The sequence below is a fragment of the Pristiophorus japonicus genome, chromosome 10, assembly GCF_044704955.1.
Source record: "Pristiophorus japonicus isolate sPriJap1 chromosome 10, sPriJap1.hap1, whole genome shotgun sequence".
Taxonomy (NCBI): domain Eukaryota; kingdom Metazoa; phylum Chordata; class Chondrichthyes; family Pristiophoridae; genus Pristiophorus; species Pristiophorus japonicus.
The window spans coordinates 136313167-136333797 of NC_091986.1; the positions used below are offsets into that span (position 1 = coordinate 136313167).

At 43.0% G+C, this 20631-nt stretch overlaps 1 protein-coding gene across 1 annotated transcript in view; it reads left to right on the forward strand.

The window, feature by feature from the left end:
• Positions 1-20631, forward strand: part of mrps9 (mitochondrial ribosomal protein S9) — a 140443-nt gene that overhangs the window by 67950 nt on the left and 51862 nt on the right. Inside the window, exon 6 of the mRNA XM_070891495.1 lies at positions 10333-10418. Coding sequence (XP_070747596.1) covers positions 10333-10418 — 86 coding nt within the window. The remainder of the gene's footprint in view (positions 1-10332; positions 10419-20631) is intronic.

Below are 20631 nucleotides of genomic sequence, written 5' to 3' on the forward strand. Positions count from 1 at the left end.
CTTTTAATTTGAGATCAGTTACAACAGTAACAACAACAATAATAACAACAACTGCAGCAAAGAAAGGCTGCACCCATCTCTCCTCCACCTTATTCTAAGACCGCCCGCTGCGCTTGGTCTTGTTGACTCCATCCCTGCCCGCAGGCAGTGGCGCAGCATTTCTCGGGTTGGTACCAAGCTTATTCTTTCAAACATCTCGGGTAATGCGCAGTTCTTGAGTGGGGGGGGGGTGGTGGGGGGCAAGCGGTAATGTGGAAGGCCCGGCTAGGGCCTCTTCAGATGCTGGTCTGGGGATTGGAGTGAGAGTGATAGTTGATTCTGTCAATGGGCGCGGGGTCTGGGTGTGTTCCCTTATTTATTGCAGCAGCTAACTCCGACATGCCCTTCCTCATGTGCTCTAACAATGTGTCAACTACCTGCAACATTCCCTCCCTCATGTTCTTCGAAAGCGCATCAGCTACCTGCGACATTCCCTCCCTCGTGCACCGACATTGTATCTGCTGCCTGAGACATTCCCTCCCTCATGTTTACGGACAGTGTTCCCATTTCTCATGAGTGTTGTTACTTCTCCCGACAGTCCCGATACCTCATCACCCACCCCACTGACGGTGTCCAGGAGTGATTGCGTAAGGTCAATGCTCTCCACACTCATTGCCATTATCTGAACCACATCTGTTAGATCCTGCACCTTAGGAGAGCACTGTCGAGCTCTCCTTCCCCTCCTCGCCCTGAATGTGGCAGCCCCTTTCCTGAGTGGTGCAGGTGTTGCTGGGATATTCCATGGTTTCCCACAGTCCGAGGCTGGGGATTCCAGCGAGATGCAGCAAGGCACACCCAGGGCCCCACCGTCCGAAGCTGCAGGTCCCAGTGGGATGCAGCGAGGCACACCCAGAGTCCCACTGTCCGAGGCTGCAGGTTCCAGTGAGATGCACCCAGGGCAGCACCGTCCGAGACTGCAAGTCCCACTGGGATGCAGCTTCGGACGCTGGGGCTCTGGGTGTGCCTTGCTGCATCCCAGTGGGACTTGCAGCCTCGGACGGTGCTGCCCTGGGTGCATCTCACTGGAACCTGCAGCCTCGTCCAGTGGGACTCTGGGTGTGCCTCGCTGCATCCCACTGGGACCTGCAGCCTCGGACGGTGGGGCCCTGGGTGTGCCTTGCTGCATCTCGCTGGAATCCCCAGCCTCGGACTGTGGGAAACCATGGAATATCCCAGCAACACCTGCACCACTCAGGAAAGGGGCTGCCACCTCAATGGGCGGCACCTGCACCTCCTCCAAGGTGAGTATAACAGTGGGGGCTTCATCTATCCCCTCACCCTCACCCCCATGCTCTTGGTCTGAAAGGTGGGATTGGAAGATGCTCTCCTCTTCAGGCACGTCAGAATCATCATCTACATCATTAGGGTTGGCCTCAAGTTCGACAAAATATAACAGAACGGACAAATGATTAGCAGCAAAGGAGAGGGCAGGGTGGGTGGCATGAGTAGGCTTACGCAACACAGACAGCAGGCTGATTTGAAGGACCACCATGAATGATAGCACATTGCATCAACCGAAGCGTAGCTGATGGAGACATCCCCATGAACCGAAGCATGGCTAGCCCGCGCAGTACTTAACATTAACAAAGCCAGACTCTGGAATTTTCAGGACTTGCCCTCTCCCTTGAGTGTGGGCCCAGCTTGTGCAGTGGTGGTTGCTTTTCTTCAGGCAAGATCCATCAAAGCAGAGACCCTCTCTTCCAAGGATGTCAGTGGATGGAGATTTGCTAGGCCTCCTCCTATTCGAGTTCTTTCCTGTTTGTTATGTGTCACCTTCCTCTGCAAAGATGAAAATATAACTTTTTAGAGAGAGTGTCTTTCTGCTGGGTGGGACATATACAGTTGATCACATTTAAAATTACAATTCCATTGAATAAATGAAAATATTACTTAAACTAACTTCTTGACCAAGGTCCTGCCACTTTTTTTTTCCACTAGCCTTCCGACCTCGTGGTGGTCACCATTGCACAGTAATCTTCTGCAAATTGGTTCCAGTGTTTCTTCTTTTCGTTTGGTGAAACTTTTATGTGACCTCTGCTGGTGTCCAGCTCGTGCCATCTGGCTTCAATTACAGTAACCAGTGCCTCCACTTCATCCTGTGAGAAATTCTTGGTCCTTGAGCCGTGTTGCATCTTGTATTGCAGCTCCAATTTTTTCAATAAGAATTAAAGTTCTCACACATAACTGGCTCTTTAAAAATAGCCGAATGCAAACTGGGAGCTGTACTGCGCATGCGCGCCCATTGCACTCGCATCAAAAACATCCTTTTTTTTCGTGCACGCGCAGAAGGGGGGGGGGCATCGTTTTTTCGGCGCAGACATTAAGCTCCACCTCCCCCCACCCACCCCCGAAACTACAGGACAGGCTGCGTGGTGCCAATTTTTTTTAAAACAGGGAAATTTGCTACTTATTCTTTTGGAGTAGTTGGGGCCAAATTAAAACGAGCGTAACACTGGCAATATCCCAAAAAACAGCATTGGTGAAAATTGAACCCAAAATGTTAAACACCAATAAGCTTGTTCTTTATATTTAAGCAAGGGACCGTGGCCAAAATTCTAATTATTTTTTTTTCTGTGCAATTCGAGTGTAGGAGAATGGAAATTGGTGCCCATGTCAGATGCACTGGATTTACATCATTCGAATACATGGTAAATTCTAAATTCTGATAAATTTGGCTGCTGGTTGAAGATGCACCCACCCCCAAAATGCTGCATGCAAATGACAAGATAATGAAGGCAAAAGCTGCTGTCCCAGAAATTTTGCCATTTGCACCAGAATTCCACCTAACTTAAGTTATGCCAGTAGCAAACAAAAATAAGTGATCAGCATGACATGTCAAGCTAGAAAGTGGTAAGCTCAGACTTTGAATGCCTACAAACCTTGTCTGAAACTGGCTTTGACATAAATGATTAGAAAAATCCTTCCTCAACATGAGAGAGAAGAAATGAGCCAATGCACTACACTGCTCTCTTGATGTTATCTCGGCTGACTTCTGCTTAATGAAGCAATGATTCATGAAGGTGCTGTAAAGGAAACTCTGCCTCCTATTGTGAGCAGACCGCCAAACATCTTCTAAAGCACAAAATACAAAGAACAGACTAACTTCATATCACAAAGTGGTTTAACTTTGCACTTGTATATTTACAGCACGTGACACTATTACCTCCCTACCTACCTCTGGTGCCCCTGTGCTGTTCTTAAACCTATCCTGATGCTGCACAAATGTGATGGCTAAGGACTAGTGACAGCAGTGGCACTTAGCTGCACTGAGGTATTGGGATTGAGGTGGCCTTTATCTAAGTGCTTCAGTCCTGGGCAGACTCTTCGCCATTGTAGGTGCCTGGGCAGCCTGGACCTGTATGCTGTCGCCCACATAATCAGGCATCTCTGAGGTGGCAGCTGAAAAAGTAACTTGATCTGTCATCTGGAGACAGGATGGCACCATGAAGGTGGATTTAAACCACAACATTTGTGCTGGGTCCTGGGCAACTTGTAAACATTAATATAATAAAGCTTCCACCTCCCATATCTTCTGGCCGCATACTCCAATATCACAACAGTGATAACCACCGTTCGATCCACTGCTGCCTGAAATAGCCAGTGCACTTAATGTGTTAGCAACATCTTTGAAATTGACTTAAATGGTAATGGCACCATTTCTCCCATATAGGCGGCTGCTCATGATAAGCATGGACAGTATGTAGTGGGTATTGTACTTTATTTTCCTCCAGCCTCCATTATATCTCCACATCAATTCTCTCCCTTTTAACCAGGATGATGGAACAGTCTCGAATACTGACTTCTCCATGGATATTTGCCATTCTGAAGCAGCCAACAGAAGCAAAGCTTTGCATTCCTGACACATCCTCCCTGTTAAGTTAAGGCGCATGGCCACCTCAAGCCAGTTTGCCTGACTAACTAGCTGAAAACTAGTGAAACGTATCTGTGGATGGCAGCTGAATTCAAACATCAGCTAAGGTTGGTATTTGAAATTGTTTCTCCAGATGAAACAATGCCATTCTACAAGCAAATCTATCAAGCTGTATTCTTTGAGCTTTGAGTTAAGACCATTCACTTTCACTGCCTTTATAAATATTTGGGTTAGACGAGAGAGTCCAGAATTTAAATACTTAGGCTGAAGCACAAATGGGAAAATAAAGCATCAGGATCTCAAACATTTTTTTTTTTGCCTTGGATCCCTGGAACAAATCTTCCTTGCCCCTCCCCAAACAATCATTTTATAGATACACACAGTTGGGTCTGTCATTTGTTACCTCACTTACTTTCTTGCCAGGAGACAATAATGAAACAGATTAATCTCATGACAAATTAAGACAATCAATCTATCTTTGCAGGCCACCAGATACTTGCCACGATGAAGGGAACCTAGTGATACATTGTACTCCAAGAATGGAATTCTTTTGGGCGTTTATAATTTTTTTCTTAGTCTCTTGTATTGAGCATTATGCTTTAGTTAAATAGGAAATCTGCAACAAAGCTAATTCCATAATGTAAATGGCTATTACAAGATGTATTGCATATTATTTTAATTTAGTATTTGGTTTATTTTCTGGGGAAGGACTTCACTTCTGACATTAACTTGCATCTTACCCCTCCCCTGCTTGAGAGTTCCTTTTAATCTACCAGATAAAGTAATAACATTAGGAAATTAGCAATTCATCTTTCCTCTACACATTCCTTAATTATTTCCTCCAACTCTGGCCTCTTGTGCATCACTCACTTCCTTTGCCCCACAATTGGCAGCCGTGCCTTCAGCTGTATAGGCCCTAAGCTCATTAATTCTCTCCCTAAACTTCTCTGTTTCTGCACCACTTCTTGAAGATGCTCCTTATTGATCAAGCTGTTGGTCACCTGTCCTAATGTCTCCTTCTTTGCCTTAATGTCAATTTTAAGACAGAATGTGCTCCTGTGAAGTGACTTGGGACATTTTACTACGTCAAAGGCACTATATAAATGCAAATTGTTAAAGGAAGAGCTTTCAGTTTCTTGTAAAATAGAAATTGGTTTTATACTGCTATTTGGTAAAAATTTATGTAATTTCATATATTTTCTGTACCTCAGTGATGTCCTGCCAGGCTTACCAAGGAGCACCTCTGTTAAAGTCAGCTGCATCGCCTGTTGGAGATTGCTCCATTGTGAGATCCTGTATTGCATCTGTGCATCGTTTGGGAAATTTCACTAACCGTTGACTTCTGCTAAACTGTATTGTTTTTAGCCCCATAACTGTCATCAGCTAAACTAAGTCATGCCAGATTGAATATGGAAACCTGAATGGGAGGTGAATTTTTTTTTAAATTAAGACAAGATTGGAGGTGACCACTTCATATTAAAAGTACTCATATTTACTTTGACCTTTAACTGGATTATATAATTTTGTATTCAAACTTTTTACATTAATTTAATGTAAACAATGTTTTTTTTAAAAAGTACTGCAGATAGAATAATGGAGGATAAGAGGGCATATCTGTGTTTGGTAACTCTTTCAGATGCTGTAAACTGCCGGATTGGCATTCATGTTACCTTTTTTTGTGTCACTGGCAAAGCCAACATTTAATTGCCCTTGAGTGGCTTGCTAGGCCATTTCAGAGAGCAGTTAAGAGTCAACCATGTGGGTCTGGAGTCACAAACACCAGACCAGGTAAGAATGGCAGATATCCTTCACTAAAGGGCATTAGTGAACCAGATGGGTTTTTACGACAATCCGGATACGATTAACTGATTACTGATGCTAGCTTTTTATACCAGATTTATTGAACTGAATTTAAATCCCCTAGTTGCCGTGGTGGGATTTGAACTCTTATATCCAGATTATTATTCCATGCCTCTGGATTTGTCCAGTAACATTACCACTATGCTACCATTCCCAGGTACTCATACGATAAAATCAATGCATCAAGAATTTTAAATCCTTCAGGTTTTTTTTGTTACTTGTTTGAAATTCCCTTGGAATCATTGAGTAACTGCGATTGGCATCATTGTTGCATTTCAAAATATCTTTCACCCAAGCAAAAGCATGATATCACACTATTACAGTTCTTCCAGGTGATTGCTGGATCACTGCCATACAGTTATTCCCTCAAAGACCTTTCATTCCTGATCAGATTTTTCTTTTTAACAGATTTCTGGTTGCATTTTCAATCAACCCAGTCAATTCTAGGAACATTTCCATGGTAGTTTATGTCTGTGCTGTTCACCATGCACTGATGTAGATCATGATTAGCTAGAAATGCCTCTAACATTTTATCCCATGGACAATGCCATTGTGGGTACATGAATTTACCTATAGGTTAAATCTGATTCATAGAAGAATTTCTTGCCAGATTTTTTTTTGCGGGGGTGTGGGGGAAATGTGGAGGCTGATCAATCTTTGGAGTCGTTTCAGTGTCTCTCAGACCTGAACTAATCACTGGGCAGCCTTGCACACGTTGAATGCTCACAGTCGTTCTGGTATAGGGGAAGGGAGGAATAGGTTTAACATCATGGTAAACATTAAAGAGTCTCTTACCTTTTCAAAGCAATTGATTTAAGTTGTTAAATTGATTTCTAACAGTATTTTCTCACCCCATTTGTTGGGTAAACAGAATAGAGTACAGTGGAATATGCCCCACTGTGTATCCTCTATCGGTCTGAAGATAAAATGACATCTTACTGATGCATTAGTTGGATAGTGTAACTGTATGTGGTTTTTATAATCCTTAATCTGTTTGACCTCAAGTAGAACCTTTATTTAAAAAAAACGCATTAAGCATTCTTTGCTAATACATAAAAGCTTTATTTATTAGGAAATTAGAAATTTTAGTAAAACCATGAATAATAGTGTATGTGGTAAATAGCTGTATATTAGCACCTAAATATAAATGGCCCATTTTTGCAGGGACTAATGCCAGTGAAGTGTCAGTGTTCGCCATCACTGCCCCTCTGAAACTGACCGTAACTTCAGGATTATGCACATCTAAACGCAGAAATCTTGACATTGCAGTCAGTCCTTTACTGCTCTGACACTGGCTGCGCTGTGGGGCCCCCCACCATAGCTGGCAATCCATGAAATCAGTGGAACTGACAAAAATGTGAGCTTTTCCATGCTAATATCACTGTTTGTTGGAATAGCGTATTGACTGCTAAACAACCGTTCTGGCCCTGAAAAACTAATTTTCATATTTGTGGAGTGTCAGCTTTCTCCAATTTGATAAAAAATTACACCTTTTTAAAAGATTCTAAAAAGGTTATGTTTGTTCATGATATTTCAGCCTCTACCTTAACCCCAGTGTATGTCCCAATCTTTATTTCGCTCTCCGTAACATTTTTTAAAAGTGCAGATAATTCAGTGCTTTTCATTTACTGGATCGCTTGTCTGAGAATTCTTCAATATGATTGGCTGCTTAAACAGCTTGTTGACATCACTGCAGCTCTTCGCTGGGGATTCCCATTACACAGTGCTATAATCAATTGCAAGTCGAGAAAAGTAAACTTCTTCGAGGTCCGCAGTGAGCGCCTTAGCTTCGCTGCTGACTGCAAATTACAGGCCAATACCCCGTAATGCAGCTACAAAGGGGAGGTCCCAGCAGATTGGAAAATTGCAAATGTAATGCCCCTATTTAAAAAAGGAGGCAGACAAAAAGCAGGAAACTATAGACCAGTTAGCCTAACATCTGTGGTTGGGAAAATGTTGGAGTCCATTATTAAAGAAGCAGTAGCAGGACATTTGGAAAAGCAAAATTCAGTCAGGCAGAGTCAGCATGGATTTATGAAGGGGAAATCCTGTTTGACAAATTTTCTGGAATTCTTTGAGGATGTAACGAACAGGGTGGATAAAGGGGAACCAGTAGATGTGGTGTATTTGGACTTCCAGAAGGCATTTGACAAGGTGCCACATAAAAGGTTACAGCACAAGATAAAAAAAAGTTCACGGGGTTGAGGGTAATATATTAGCATGGATAGAGGATTGGCTAACTAACAGAAAACAGAGAGTCGGGGTAAATAGTTCATTCTCTGGCAACCAGTAACTAGTGGGCTGCCGCAGGGATCAGTGCTGGGACCCCAACTATTTACAATCTATATTAACGACTTGGAAGAAGGGATTGAGTGTAACGTAGCCAAGTTTGCTGACGATACAAAGATGGGAGGAAAAGCAATGTGTGAGGAGGACACACAAAATCTGCAAAAGAACATAGACAGGCTAAGTGAGTGGGCAAAAATTTGGCAGATGGAGTATAATGTTGTAAAGTGTGAGGTCATGCACTTTGGCAGAAAAAATCAAAGAGCAAGTTATTATTTAAATGGAGAATGATTGAAAGTGCCGCAGTACATCGGGACCTGGGGGTACTTGTGCATGAAACACAAAGGATAGTATGCAGGTACAGCAAGTGATCATTGGCCTTTATTGCAAAGGGGATGGAGTATAAAAGCAGGGAAGTCTTGCTACAGCTATATAAGGTATTGATGAGGCCACACCTGGAATACTGCGTGCAATTTTGGTTTCCATATTTACGAAAGGATATACTTGCTTTGGAGGCAGTTCAGAGAAGGTTCACTAGGTTGATTCCGGGGATGAGGGGGTTGACTTATGAGGAAAGGTTGAGTAGGTTGGGCCTCTACTCATTGGAGTTCAGAAGAATGAGAGGTGATCTTATTGAAATGTATAAGATTATGAGGGGGCTTGACAAGGTGGATGCAGAGAGGATGTTTCCACTGATGGGGGAGACTAGAACTAGAGGGCACGATCTTAGAATAAGGGGTCGCCCATTTAAAACAAAGATGAGGAGAAATTTATTTTCCCAGAGGGTTGTAAATCTGTGGAATTCGCTGCCTCAGAGCTGCGAATGCTGGGACGTTGAATAAATTTAAGACAGAAATAGATGGTTTCTTAAATGATAAGGGGTTATGGGGAGCGGGCGGGGAAGTGGAGCTGAGTCCGTGATCAGGTCAGCCATCATATTGAATGGCGCAGCAGGCCGTATGTCCTACTTCTGTTCCTGTTTCCTATGTTCTTAAACTTCTCTTTATAAAAGTAGCTAGCTCTTTTTCTCTAGTTTTCACCTCTGTTACTGAAGTACAGTACCATGATTGGCATTTGCATTCCAGTATCTTGTCCACGTGTGAGACCTGACTGTGTGTGCCGAGAGGACATCGCAACTGAATCTGATCTTGTCCTTACCCTATGCACATCCATACTTTTCTCCAGCCGGGGTCACTATTATGATCACTTACGAGTTCCTTGACCAGTTTTCTAGCACATTACCAGGTGTAATTAAAACCAGAAAATGCTGGAAATACTCAGCAGGTCAGATAGCATCTGCAGAGAGAGAAATACAATTAACATTTCAGGTCGATGACCTTTCATTAGAACTGGGAAATGTTACAGATGTAACAGATTTTAAGCAAGTAAAGGGGGGGGGGAGGAAAGAACAAAAGGGAAGGTCTGATAGGGTGGAAGGCAGAAGAGATTGTATAAAAGGGATGATTGTGCAAGGCAAAAGGAGTGGTAATGCAACTCTCACCATGTTACCAGGCGTTTTCCTTTGTCGATAATTAGGGGGTATATATATTCCTCATCCAGCCAGCTCTCTATGATGCAGTGCCCAATCTGAATAAGATCTGAAAATAACGGTGTGGGGCATTATAATATAAATTCACATTGCGCTACCTTAAAAATGTCATTTTAATTTAATTTGGCATTTGTTGCTGAGGACAGAAATTTAGAGCTATTGACACTGCACAAAATTCTGTCTTGAGGATTCCTTCCCAGTAAAGTTTTTGATTTGATTGAGATTTGTTGGATTACTACCATTTGCTCAAAATCCTAGGCTGCTGTATGTCTAATGTGCTAAGTAGTGAATGGCAATGATTTTGTATTATCCCTGCGCAGTTTGTATCTGTATTTTTGGACTTTATGGGTTTCGAGCATAATTATATATACTTGACTAGTTGTGTGCATGTATATGTAAATGCTCAATCCAGTATCTACAATTGTTTGACGTGTAATATTTAGGTCCTTCAATACTTGGGTCCTGCATTACTGTTTTGTCAAGATAGATCTTTTAAATTTCTTGAAATATTAAACTTAAATCAGAAGATATATCAGCTCGCTCTTGTGGCATTTCTTCTTCTTTAGTAAACTCCTGGCTTTTTGCATATAAAATGCATTGTCCTACTATATAAAAGCTTGGTTTTATTGTTAATTGCTATAATGCTTGAAATAGAATTTCACCTTTTTTTATTTTAACAAAAACCCTCAACAATTCACAGAAAAGTCTATTCATTTATTTTTTCTAGGATACTTATGAACAATTCCTAAACATCCAGATATATGAAGACCGACTGAGGGTCAAAGGCCTTTTCTCTCTGGATACCAAACCAATGTAAGTTGCCGGTTGTAAGAGTGAATGTGAACAGAACAGATTTTTAAAAATCTAGGCTGGCCCTCCAGCTGAGGGAATGCTGCACTGTTGGAGTGCTGTCTTTTGGATGAGACATTAAAGCAATGCCTTGTCTGGCTTCTCAGGTGGATGTAAAAGATCCAATGACACTATTTTGAAGAAGAGCAGAGGAGTTCTCCCTGGTATCCTGGTCAATATTTGTCCCTCAACCAACACACACAACAGATTATCTTGTCATTATCACATTGCTGTTTGTTAGGACCTTAATGTGCATAAATTGGCTGCCGTGTTTTTTGCACTACACTTCAAAAGTACTTCATTGGCTGTAAAGCTCTTTGGGAAGGCTTGCGGTTGTGAAAGACTGTATAGAAATGCAAGTTTTTCTTTCTAACAAAGTCTTAAAATGAACTGAAGTGCCCACCCACAATCTCGTTTTGACAGGTTGTTGATTACTGTGAAAGAGTATTTAAATTGAAAGCATGCTAAAACTAACTATACTAACGTATACCCTAACTGGGGGGGGTGAACAGCAGTTTGAAAACCAAGAATTGAAAAACATCCTGTTATTTTGAACCAGTGACAGTTTCAGTTACTAATTCTATTCTTTCACTCTTAAATGGTGAAAGAATTATGTACAGTCATGCGAATTAGAATAATTTTTATATACAGTAATTACTTGTCATTTGAATAAATTTGCCATGAAAAATGTAACTATCCAATTTTTCAGACTATCAATCATTTAAACCTAATTATCTGATATTTTTGCCTGCCTGTGTTTGTGACTATTGTTTATAATGCTTTGCCATTGGTTAGTCATTGAATATGCAAGTTAAATTGTTAGCTATTTTTATTTTGAAGACAGTGAAAATTTTAAATATTTTTTGAATTGAAAGCTGTCTGAGAGTTTACAGCGTGGTAACTAAGTTATAATCTTGAAGGACAAGGTATAACTTTACAGGACTACAGTCAAGTAGTAACTCAACTTGTGAACCAACTAGGGGGGAGGCCATCTTAGACTGGGTGTTATGTAATGAGAGAGGATTAATTAGCAATCTCGTTGTGCGAGGCCCCTTGGGGAAGAGTGACCATAATATGGTGGAATTCTGCATTAGGATGGAGAATGAAACAGTTAATTCAGAGACCATGGTCCAGAACTTAAAGAAGTCTAACTTTGAAGGTATGAGGCGTGAATTGGCTGGGATGGATTGGCGAATGATACTTAAGGGATTGACTGTGGATGGGCAATGGCAGACATTTAGTGACCGCATGGATGAACTACAACAATTGTACATTCCTGTCTGGCATAAAAATAAAAAAGGGAAGGTGGCTCAACCGTGGCTATCAAGGGAAATCAGGGATAGTATTAAAGCCAAGGAAGCGGCATACAAATTGGCCAGAAATAGCAGCGAACCTGGGGACTGGGAGAAATTTAGAACTCAGCAGAGGAGGACAAAGGGTTTGATTAGGGCAGGGAAAATGGAGTATGAGAAGAAGCTTGCAGGGAACATTAAGATAGATTGCAAAACTTTCTATAGATATGTAAAGAGAAAAAGGTTAGTAAAGACAAACGTAGGTCCCCTGCAGTCAGAATCAGGGGAAGTCATAACGGGGAACAAAGAAATGGCGGACCAATTGAACAAGTACTTTGGTTCGGTATTCACGAAGGAGGACACAAACAACCTTCCGGTTATAAAAGGGGTCGGGGGGTCTAGTAAGGAGGAGGAACTGAGGGAAATCCTTATTAGCCAGGAAATTGTGTTGGGGAAATTGATGGGATTGAAGGCCGATAAATCCCCAGGGCCTGATGGACTGCATCCCAGAGTACTTAAGGAGGTGGCCTTGGAAATAGTGGATGCATTGACAGTTATTTTCCAACATTCCATTGACTCTGGATCAGTTCCTATAGAGTGGAGGGTAGCCAATGTAACCCCACTTTTTAAAAAAGGAGGGAGAGAGAAAACAGGGAATTATAGACCAGTCAGCCTGACATCGGTAGTGGGTAAAATGATGGAATCAATTATTAAGGATGTCATAGCAGTGCATTTGGAAAGAGGTGACATGATAGGTCCAAGTCAGCATGGACTTGTGAAAGGGAAATCATGCTTGACAAATCTTCTGGAACTTTTTGAGGATGTTTCCAGTAGAGTGGACAAGGGAGAACCAGTTGATGTGGTATATTTGGACTTTCAGAAGGCGTTCGACAAGGTCCCACACAAGAGATTGATGTGCAAAGTTAGAGCACATGGGATTGGGGGTAGTGTGCTGACATGGATTGAGAACTGGTTGTCAGACAGGAAGCAAAGAGTAGGAGTAAATGGGTACTTTTCAGAATGGCAGGCAGTGACTAGTGGGGTACCGCAGGGTTCTGTGCTGGGGCCCCAGCTGTTTACACTGTACATTAATGATTTAGATGAGGGGATTAAATGTAGTATCTCCAAATTTGCGGATGATACTAAGTTGGGTGGCAGTGTGAGCTGCGAGGAGGATGCTGTGAGGTTGCAGAGCGACTTGGATAGGTTAGGTGAGTGGGCAAATGCATGGCAGATGAAGTATAATGTGGATAAATGTGAGGTTATCCACTTTGGTGATAAAAACAGAGAGACAGACTATTATCTGAATGGTGACAGATTAGGAAAAGGGGAGGTGCAAAGAGACCTGGGTGTCATGGTACATCAGTCATTGAAGGTTGGCATGCAGGTGCAGCAGGCGGTTAAGAAAGCAAATGGCATGTTGGCCTTCATAGCAAGGGGATTTGAGTACAGGGGCAGGGAGGTGTTGCTACAGTTGTACAGGGCATTGGTGAGGCCACACCTGGAGTATTGTGTACAGTTTTGGTCTCCTAACCTGAGGAAGGACATTCTTGCTATTGAGGGAGTGCTGCGAATGTTCACCAGACTGATTCCCGGGATGGCGGGACTGACCTATCAAGAAAGATTGGATCAACTGGGCTTGTTTTCACTGGAGTTCAGAAGAATGAGAATGGACCTCATAGAAACATTTAAAATTCTGACGGGATTGGACAGGTTAGATGCAGGAAGAATGTTCCTAATGTTGGGGAAGTCCAGAACCAGAGGTCACAGTCTAAGGATAAGGGGTAAGCCATTTAGGACCGAGATGCGGAGGAACTTCTTCACCCAGAGAGTGGTGAACCTGTGGAATTCTCTACCACAGAAAGTTGTTGAGGCTAATTCACTAAATATATTCAAAAAGGAGTTAGATGAGGTCCTTACTACTAGGGGGATCAAGGGGTATGGCGAGAAAGCAGGAATGGGGTACTGAAGTTGAATGTTCAGCCATGAACTCATTGAATGGCGGTGCAGGCTAGAAGGGACGAATGGCCTACTCCTGCACCTATTTTCTATGTTTCTATGATATGCAAGGTGAAATAAAATTCTAGTAGGATTCTTTTATGTATCTTGTAATGCCATAGACTGACGATTCTAGAAAAATATTCATACATTAAGTAAAAGATTCTTCCAATTAAAATTAGTGGATTTAAAAAAAAATGTTCAATGTGAACAAAATAATACCAATGCCAACAGATGCAGATAGATGTCAAACTCTAATATAAGGTTATCATCTATCATCTATCTATCCATGTGGAAGAAATAAAAGTGATTGAGATGGAGAAGAGTGCCTGGACTTTGCACTCGATTGCGCTGGTGGGGGGTTTTCGGCGCAGTTATTCCGATATTACTAACCGTGCAAATAGTGTTCAATGCAACTCGAGTTTCTGCAATCTTTTGCGCTAATTTTAAAAAGATCGCGCTAGAAACAGGCCCCACCCATAACACTGGTCACACTTCCAGGGTGAATTAATCTACCGAGGGAATTACTGCCAATTGCTCTCGTTTACACGCCTTCAAGGAGGTTCCAGAAATTAAGCTGGAATTTTTGGGCGCAAGGACAAAAATAGATATGTTTTTGAATGATTTTTTTTTTTTAATTACTAAGGAACTCACTACTGTTCCCCAATATAACTAGAAAATAGTGGTATTTCTTTTTGTCATTTTCAGTCATTTAAAATCAGGTTACTCACAGGTGGTAGATTGGCAGTTCTATTTTAAAATGCTTATTTTTTGTGATAAACTCATTTTCAGCTGCATTAATCAAACTTTACCAAGTTACCACACTTAAATATATCACACAATACTCTTTTGCACTTCTGCAACATTAAGCAGTCTGGGGTAGATTTTCTACTCGGAATATCAGCGCAATCCAGGCAAAATTGATCGAACCAGCGCAAAAGATCAGGTAATTTTAAATGTAAGTGAGTTGCAACTAAAGCCACATGTTTGTGTTTATTACGATTTTTTTTTTTTACGCTGGTTTAAGATTCAATTTGGCCAGATCAGGCCCCGTTCACACGATTAGGTAAGCCCCTAGGTTGACATTGCGAGATTCCTCCGATTGCATTGGTTAAGGAAGGCACTTCAAATTGCACCAATTTTCTTAGGCGCACGAGTAGGCACATTTTTAAAGCTTTTTTTCATATCAAATAATACTTAACTTACTAAAACTGACCTAGTGTACAGCAATACAACTAGTAAATGGTTCAATGTAGTTTTTAAAGTCATTTTTAGGGATTTTTAAATCATGTTATTCACAGGCGGAGAACTGGACACGCTTATTTAAATGCTTATTTTTGTTAAGCCATTTTTAGCTGTATTAATAAAATTCCACCAGGTTACCATTCTTGAATACATCAAGGAATACTTTTTAATGAAAAGGAAAAAAGAAACAATTACATTTTATTAAGCTGCCGATTGCTCTGGTTCATTAAAGATTTTACGTTTGTGATTATGCAAATGAATTTTCAGAAACTTAGGAACAAATGAAGTTGACGAGCAGGAAAGACAAGCTGGTCCATCAAGCCTGCCCCACACTGTGATGGCCAGACCATCATGGCTAAACACTTCTTACTACCCTCCACACCTCCAACACTGCACAGCCATGTCATCTCCTGGGAGAGGCAAAAAAAAACATAACATACCCTGGGCCAATTAGGGAAAAATTAGTCCGGAAAATTCCCCTCTGACCCTGTCAGATGGCTGAAACCCACCCAGGAGATCACGTGGACCAAATGTTACCTATAAAGACACATCTTCTAAATGATGTGATCTCGGCCTCAGTCAGAAACCACTGCAGCTCCCTCTTGAAGGTATGCAGCATCGGCAGCCACCACACCAGCCCCAATGTATTCCAGAGGGTCACAATTCTCTAGGAAAAGGAAGAACCACCTAACGTCCTGTCTATTCTTGCATAGTTTAAACTTGTCTCATCCCCAATCTGTTAAACTGGAATAATCAATCAATAGTGATGCTATCCAGCCCCTTAATTATTTTATAGGGCTCTATCAGGTCACCTCTAAGTCTACGCTGCTCTAAGGTAAATAGACCACATTTCTCGCACCTGTCTGAGTAGCTGAAGTTCTTCAAGCTAGGAATCATTCTTGTAGCTGTCCTCTGGACCTTTTCCATGGTCACTATCACCTACCATATGGGAGGACCAAAACTGGGCACAGTACTCTGGTTATGGCCTGATCTATAAACTGTCAAAATGGTGTCCTTTGATTTATTCTAAATCATTCTCTTAATACGACCCAATACCATGTTGGCTTTAGCTACAGTTTCTCTACATTGGTCAGGAACCTTTAGTGATCTGTGCACACTAACAACAAGATCTCAACCTCTTTCAGTATTGTTCCCGACAAATAATGCACGTGTTCTGTGTTTGCCTAACCAGTGTAACTTTGAGTGCTTTTTGGCTGCAATTTCCCAATTGTGTCCAAAGTGGAAACACTATCCTTCCCTAATCAGGTACAAATAAAGGGTACAATTCTCCTAGTGCTACCCTTGACATTATACCAAATAGCCTACTTTAGAAGATTATGTTCTATCTCACCATTGATTTAAAAAAAAACTTGCAATAATATAACACAACACCCTGGGCTGGATTTTAGGCTTTTCTGTTTTGGGGGCAAAAATGGAGATGGGCAGGAAAGTTACCAGCTGGGAATAGTCTGCACATTGGTGAGGAATTTTCGCCACCTGGGCTCTGCGTCAGGGGGTGCAGCGTGAAGAGAGGTGTGGTACACTTTTCGAGGTATGAAAATGGGAAACTCGTGAACTAAAGTGCCAGACTGTGTGTGCTCCGAGAGAGGCCTTGGGAAGGGGAGGGGAAGGGGGCAGGAGACCTTTTTTTTTTTTAAAAAGAAAAACACACAAACATGGCACACGCCACCACAACACAAATTGCTGAAAGAATTAAAAGAACAAACACACACTTATCTTTACAGCACATTACCTTCCTCACCACCGACGGCATGGCTGGACCGTTCTGATTTCCCAAGCGGTCATTGCGAGACATGATTCCAGGCATACAGGTCAGGTTTGAGTCAAAACTCGGACGGTGTCGCAACCAGAGGCGTTGCACACCTGGTGCAGCTCTTCCTGGCGGTGCTGCTCAGTGCTGCCGCAAAACCGGACCCGAGGATTGCAACCAAAAGTAGGAGACCACCGCCACATTTCACGCCGCTCCGGGGCAATACCCAGAGCGCAAAGGACCGGAAAATACAGCCCCTTCCTTATGTCTGCAAGACATCCCAAAGTGCTTCACATCCAAAGAATTTGTTTTGAAATGTAAACACTTTACAGCAGACATGGCAGCCAATTTTTCAGCAATGTCTCCCAACGAGCAAATGAGGTGACTGACAAGTTCATTTTTGACCTTCCTGAGCTTATCCTGTCCATGAGACCCACTTCCTACTCCCTTGACCCTATTCCCACCAAACTGCTGACCGCCCAACTTCCTTTTCTGGCTCCTATGTTAGCTGACATTGTTAACGGTTCGCTCTCCTCGGGCACTGTCCCCTCTCCCTCAAATCTGCCGTCATCACTCCTCTCCTCAAAAAAACAACCCTCATTCCCTCTGTCCTTGCAAACTACAGCCCCATCTCCAACCTCCCGTTCCTCTCCAAAGTCCTTGAACGTGTGGTCGCCTCCCAAATCCATGCCCAAATTTCCCGCAATTCCATGTTTGAATCCCTCCAATCCGATTTCCGCGCCTGCCACAGTACCAAAATGTCTCATCAAAGTCACAAATGACATCCTTTGTGACTGACAAAGGCAAACTATCCCTCTCATCATACTTGACTTGTCTGCAGCCTTTGACATGCTTGACCACTCTATCCTTCTCCAACGCATGACCTCCGTCGTTCAGCTGGGTGGGACTGCACTCGACTGGTTCCATTTTTATCTATCTAATCATAGCCAGAGAATCACCTGCAACGGCTTCTCTTCCACACCCCCTGCCCCCCCCACCCCATCCTTACCTCTGGTGTCCCCCAAGGATCTATCCTCGGGCCCCCTCCTATTTCTCATCTATATGTTGCCCCTTGGCAACATCATCCAGAAACACAATGTCAGTTTCCACCTGTACGCTGATGACACCCAGCTCTACCTCACTACCACTTCTCTCGACCCCTCCACGATCTCGAAATTGTCAGATTGCTTGACATCCAGTTCTGGATGAGCAGAAATTTTCTCCAATTGAGTATTGGTCAGACCGAAGCCATAGTTTTCAGTCCCTGCCACAAACTCCGTGCCCTAGCACTGACTCCATCCCTCTCCCCAACTCCTGTCTGAGGCTGAACCAGACGGTTCGCAACCTTGGTGTTATATTTTACCCTGAAATTAGCTTTTGAGACCGCCTATTTCCACTTCCGTAACATTGCCCGACTCCACCCTTGCCTCAGCTCATCCGCTGCTGAAGCCCTCATCCATGCCTTTGTTACCTCTAGACTTGACTATTCCATCATCATCACCATCGAGGCAGTCCCTCGAATCGAGGATGACTTGTTTCCACGTTCAGAAGTTCACAGGTGATTCAATGAAGGACCTAAAGTTCCAGGTCCCAAACTAAATCTGGAAGGGTGGAAGATGCTTGTGCATGCGTGGATTTTTTTAATGTGTGGTGGCCATTGCACACCAGCCACCACACGGGCTTAACAGAGCTAGGTCTTGGTCCAGTAGCAAGGATTAACCAAGATGACTGGAAACCAGCTCTGCTGCACGGACCTAGTGCGCACACATATCGCAGTGTGGGCTGGCCCGTGCTGCCCCGGGCCCACGCCTCTCCTGGGCCCGATCACGTCCCTCTACAATCTCTCGCCGCTCCTTCACCCCGACCTCGCCGCTCCTCCTGTACCTACCCACACTCCAATCAGTGACCTGGACCTTGGTGACGTCCCTTTTCACTGCCGTTACACTCCTGCTCCAGCACGTGCTGCTCCCTGGAGTGGTGTGCCGCCACGCTGCTCCTTCCACTCCCCGGCCTGCTCCAATGGTGCTCGCAGGCTGGAGGCCGTCACACTGCTCCGGTGGGTAGGAGGGGGTCCTTGATTATTCCAATGCACTCCTGGCTGGCCTCCCACATTCTACCCTATGTAAACTAGAGGTCATCCAAAACTCAGCTGCCCGTGTCCTAACTCGCACCAAGTCCCGTTCACCCATCACCCCTGTGCTCGCTGACCTACATAGGCTTCCGGTTAAGCAATGCCTCAATTTCAAAATTCTCATCCTTATTTTTAAATCCCTCCATGGCCTCACCCCTCCTTATCTCTGTAATCTCCTCCTGCCCCACAGCCCCCCCCCTCCCCCGAGATGTCTGCGCTCCTCTAATTCTGCCCTCCTGAGCATCCCTGATTGTAATCACTCAACTATCGGTGGTCGTGCCTTCTGTTGCCTAGGCCCCAAGCTTTGGAACTCCCTGCCTAAACCTCGCTGCCTCTCTACCTCTCTCTTCTCCTTCAAGACGCTCTTTAAAACATAAATTTTACTTTTGCGGCTCGGTGTCATTTTTATCACACAGTATTCCTGTAAAGCTCTCTGTTTCACTACGTTAAAGGCACTATATAAATACACGTTTAGGGAGGAATGTTGGTCAGTACTATTACCATGTGATTTTGAATTTTTACTTGGACAGGCAGATGAGGCCTCTGTTTAATAGCTCATTCAACAATGGTACCACAGACAATACAATAGGCCCTCAGTACTGCACTGAATGGTTAGCCTAGATTATGTACTCCATTCCTGGAAATAAATGCATCAAAATACATAGGGGTTGAAATTTGTTTGATTTTTTAAAAAGTACTCGGTAAAATAATGGGACTAAAGATGGACAAGTCCCCTGGACTGATGGCCTGCATCCTGCAGAGATAGTTAATGCATTGGTTGCAATCTACCAAAATCCCCTGGATTCTGGAGAGGTCCCAGCGGATTGGAAAACCGCAAATGTAATACCCCTATTTTTATAAAAAGGAGGGAGACCAAAAGCAGGAAACTATAGACCAGTTAGCCTAACATCTATTGTTGGGAAAATGCTGGAGTCCATTATTAAGGAAGCAGTTGTAGGACATTTGGAAAGGCATAATACAGTCAAGCAGAGTCAGCATGGTTTTATGAAAGGGAAATCATATTTGACAAATTTGCTGGAGTTCTTTGAGGATGTAATGAGAAGGGTGGATTAGGGGGAACCAGTGGATGTGGTGTATTTGGATTTCCAGAAGGCATTCGATAAGGTGCCACATAAAAGGTTACTGCACAAGATAAGAGCTCAAGGGGTTGGGGGTAATATATTAGCATGGATAGAGGATTAGTTAACTAACAGAAAACAGAGAGTTGGGATAAATGGGTCATTTTCCGGTTGGCAAACTGTAATTAGTGGGGTGCCACAGGGATCCGTGCTGAGGCCTCAACTATTTACAATCGATATTAATGACTTGGGTGAAGGGACTGAGTGTAATATAGCCAAGTTTGCTGATGATACAAAGATGGGTGGGAAAGCAAGTTGTGAGGAGGACGCAAAGGGATATAGACATGTTAAGTGTGTGGCAAATATTTGTCAGATGGAGTATAATGTAAGAAAGGGTGAGGTTATCCACTTTGGCAGGAAAAATAAAAAAGCAAATTATTATTTAAATGAGAGATTACAAATGTTGCAGTACAGAGGGACCTGGGGATCCTTGTGCATGAAACAAAAAATGTTAGCAGCAAAGGTTCAGCAAGTAATCAAGAAGGCAAATAGAATATTGGCTATTATTGCAAGAGGATGGAGTATAAAACCAGGGAAGTCCTGCTATAACCGTACAGAGTATTGGTGAGAACACACCTAGTGTACTGTGTACAGTTTTGGT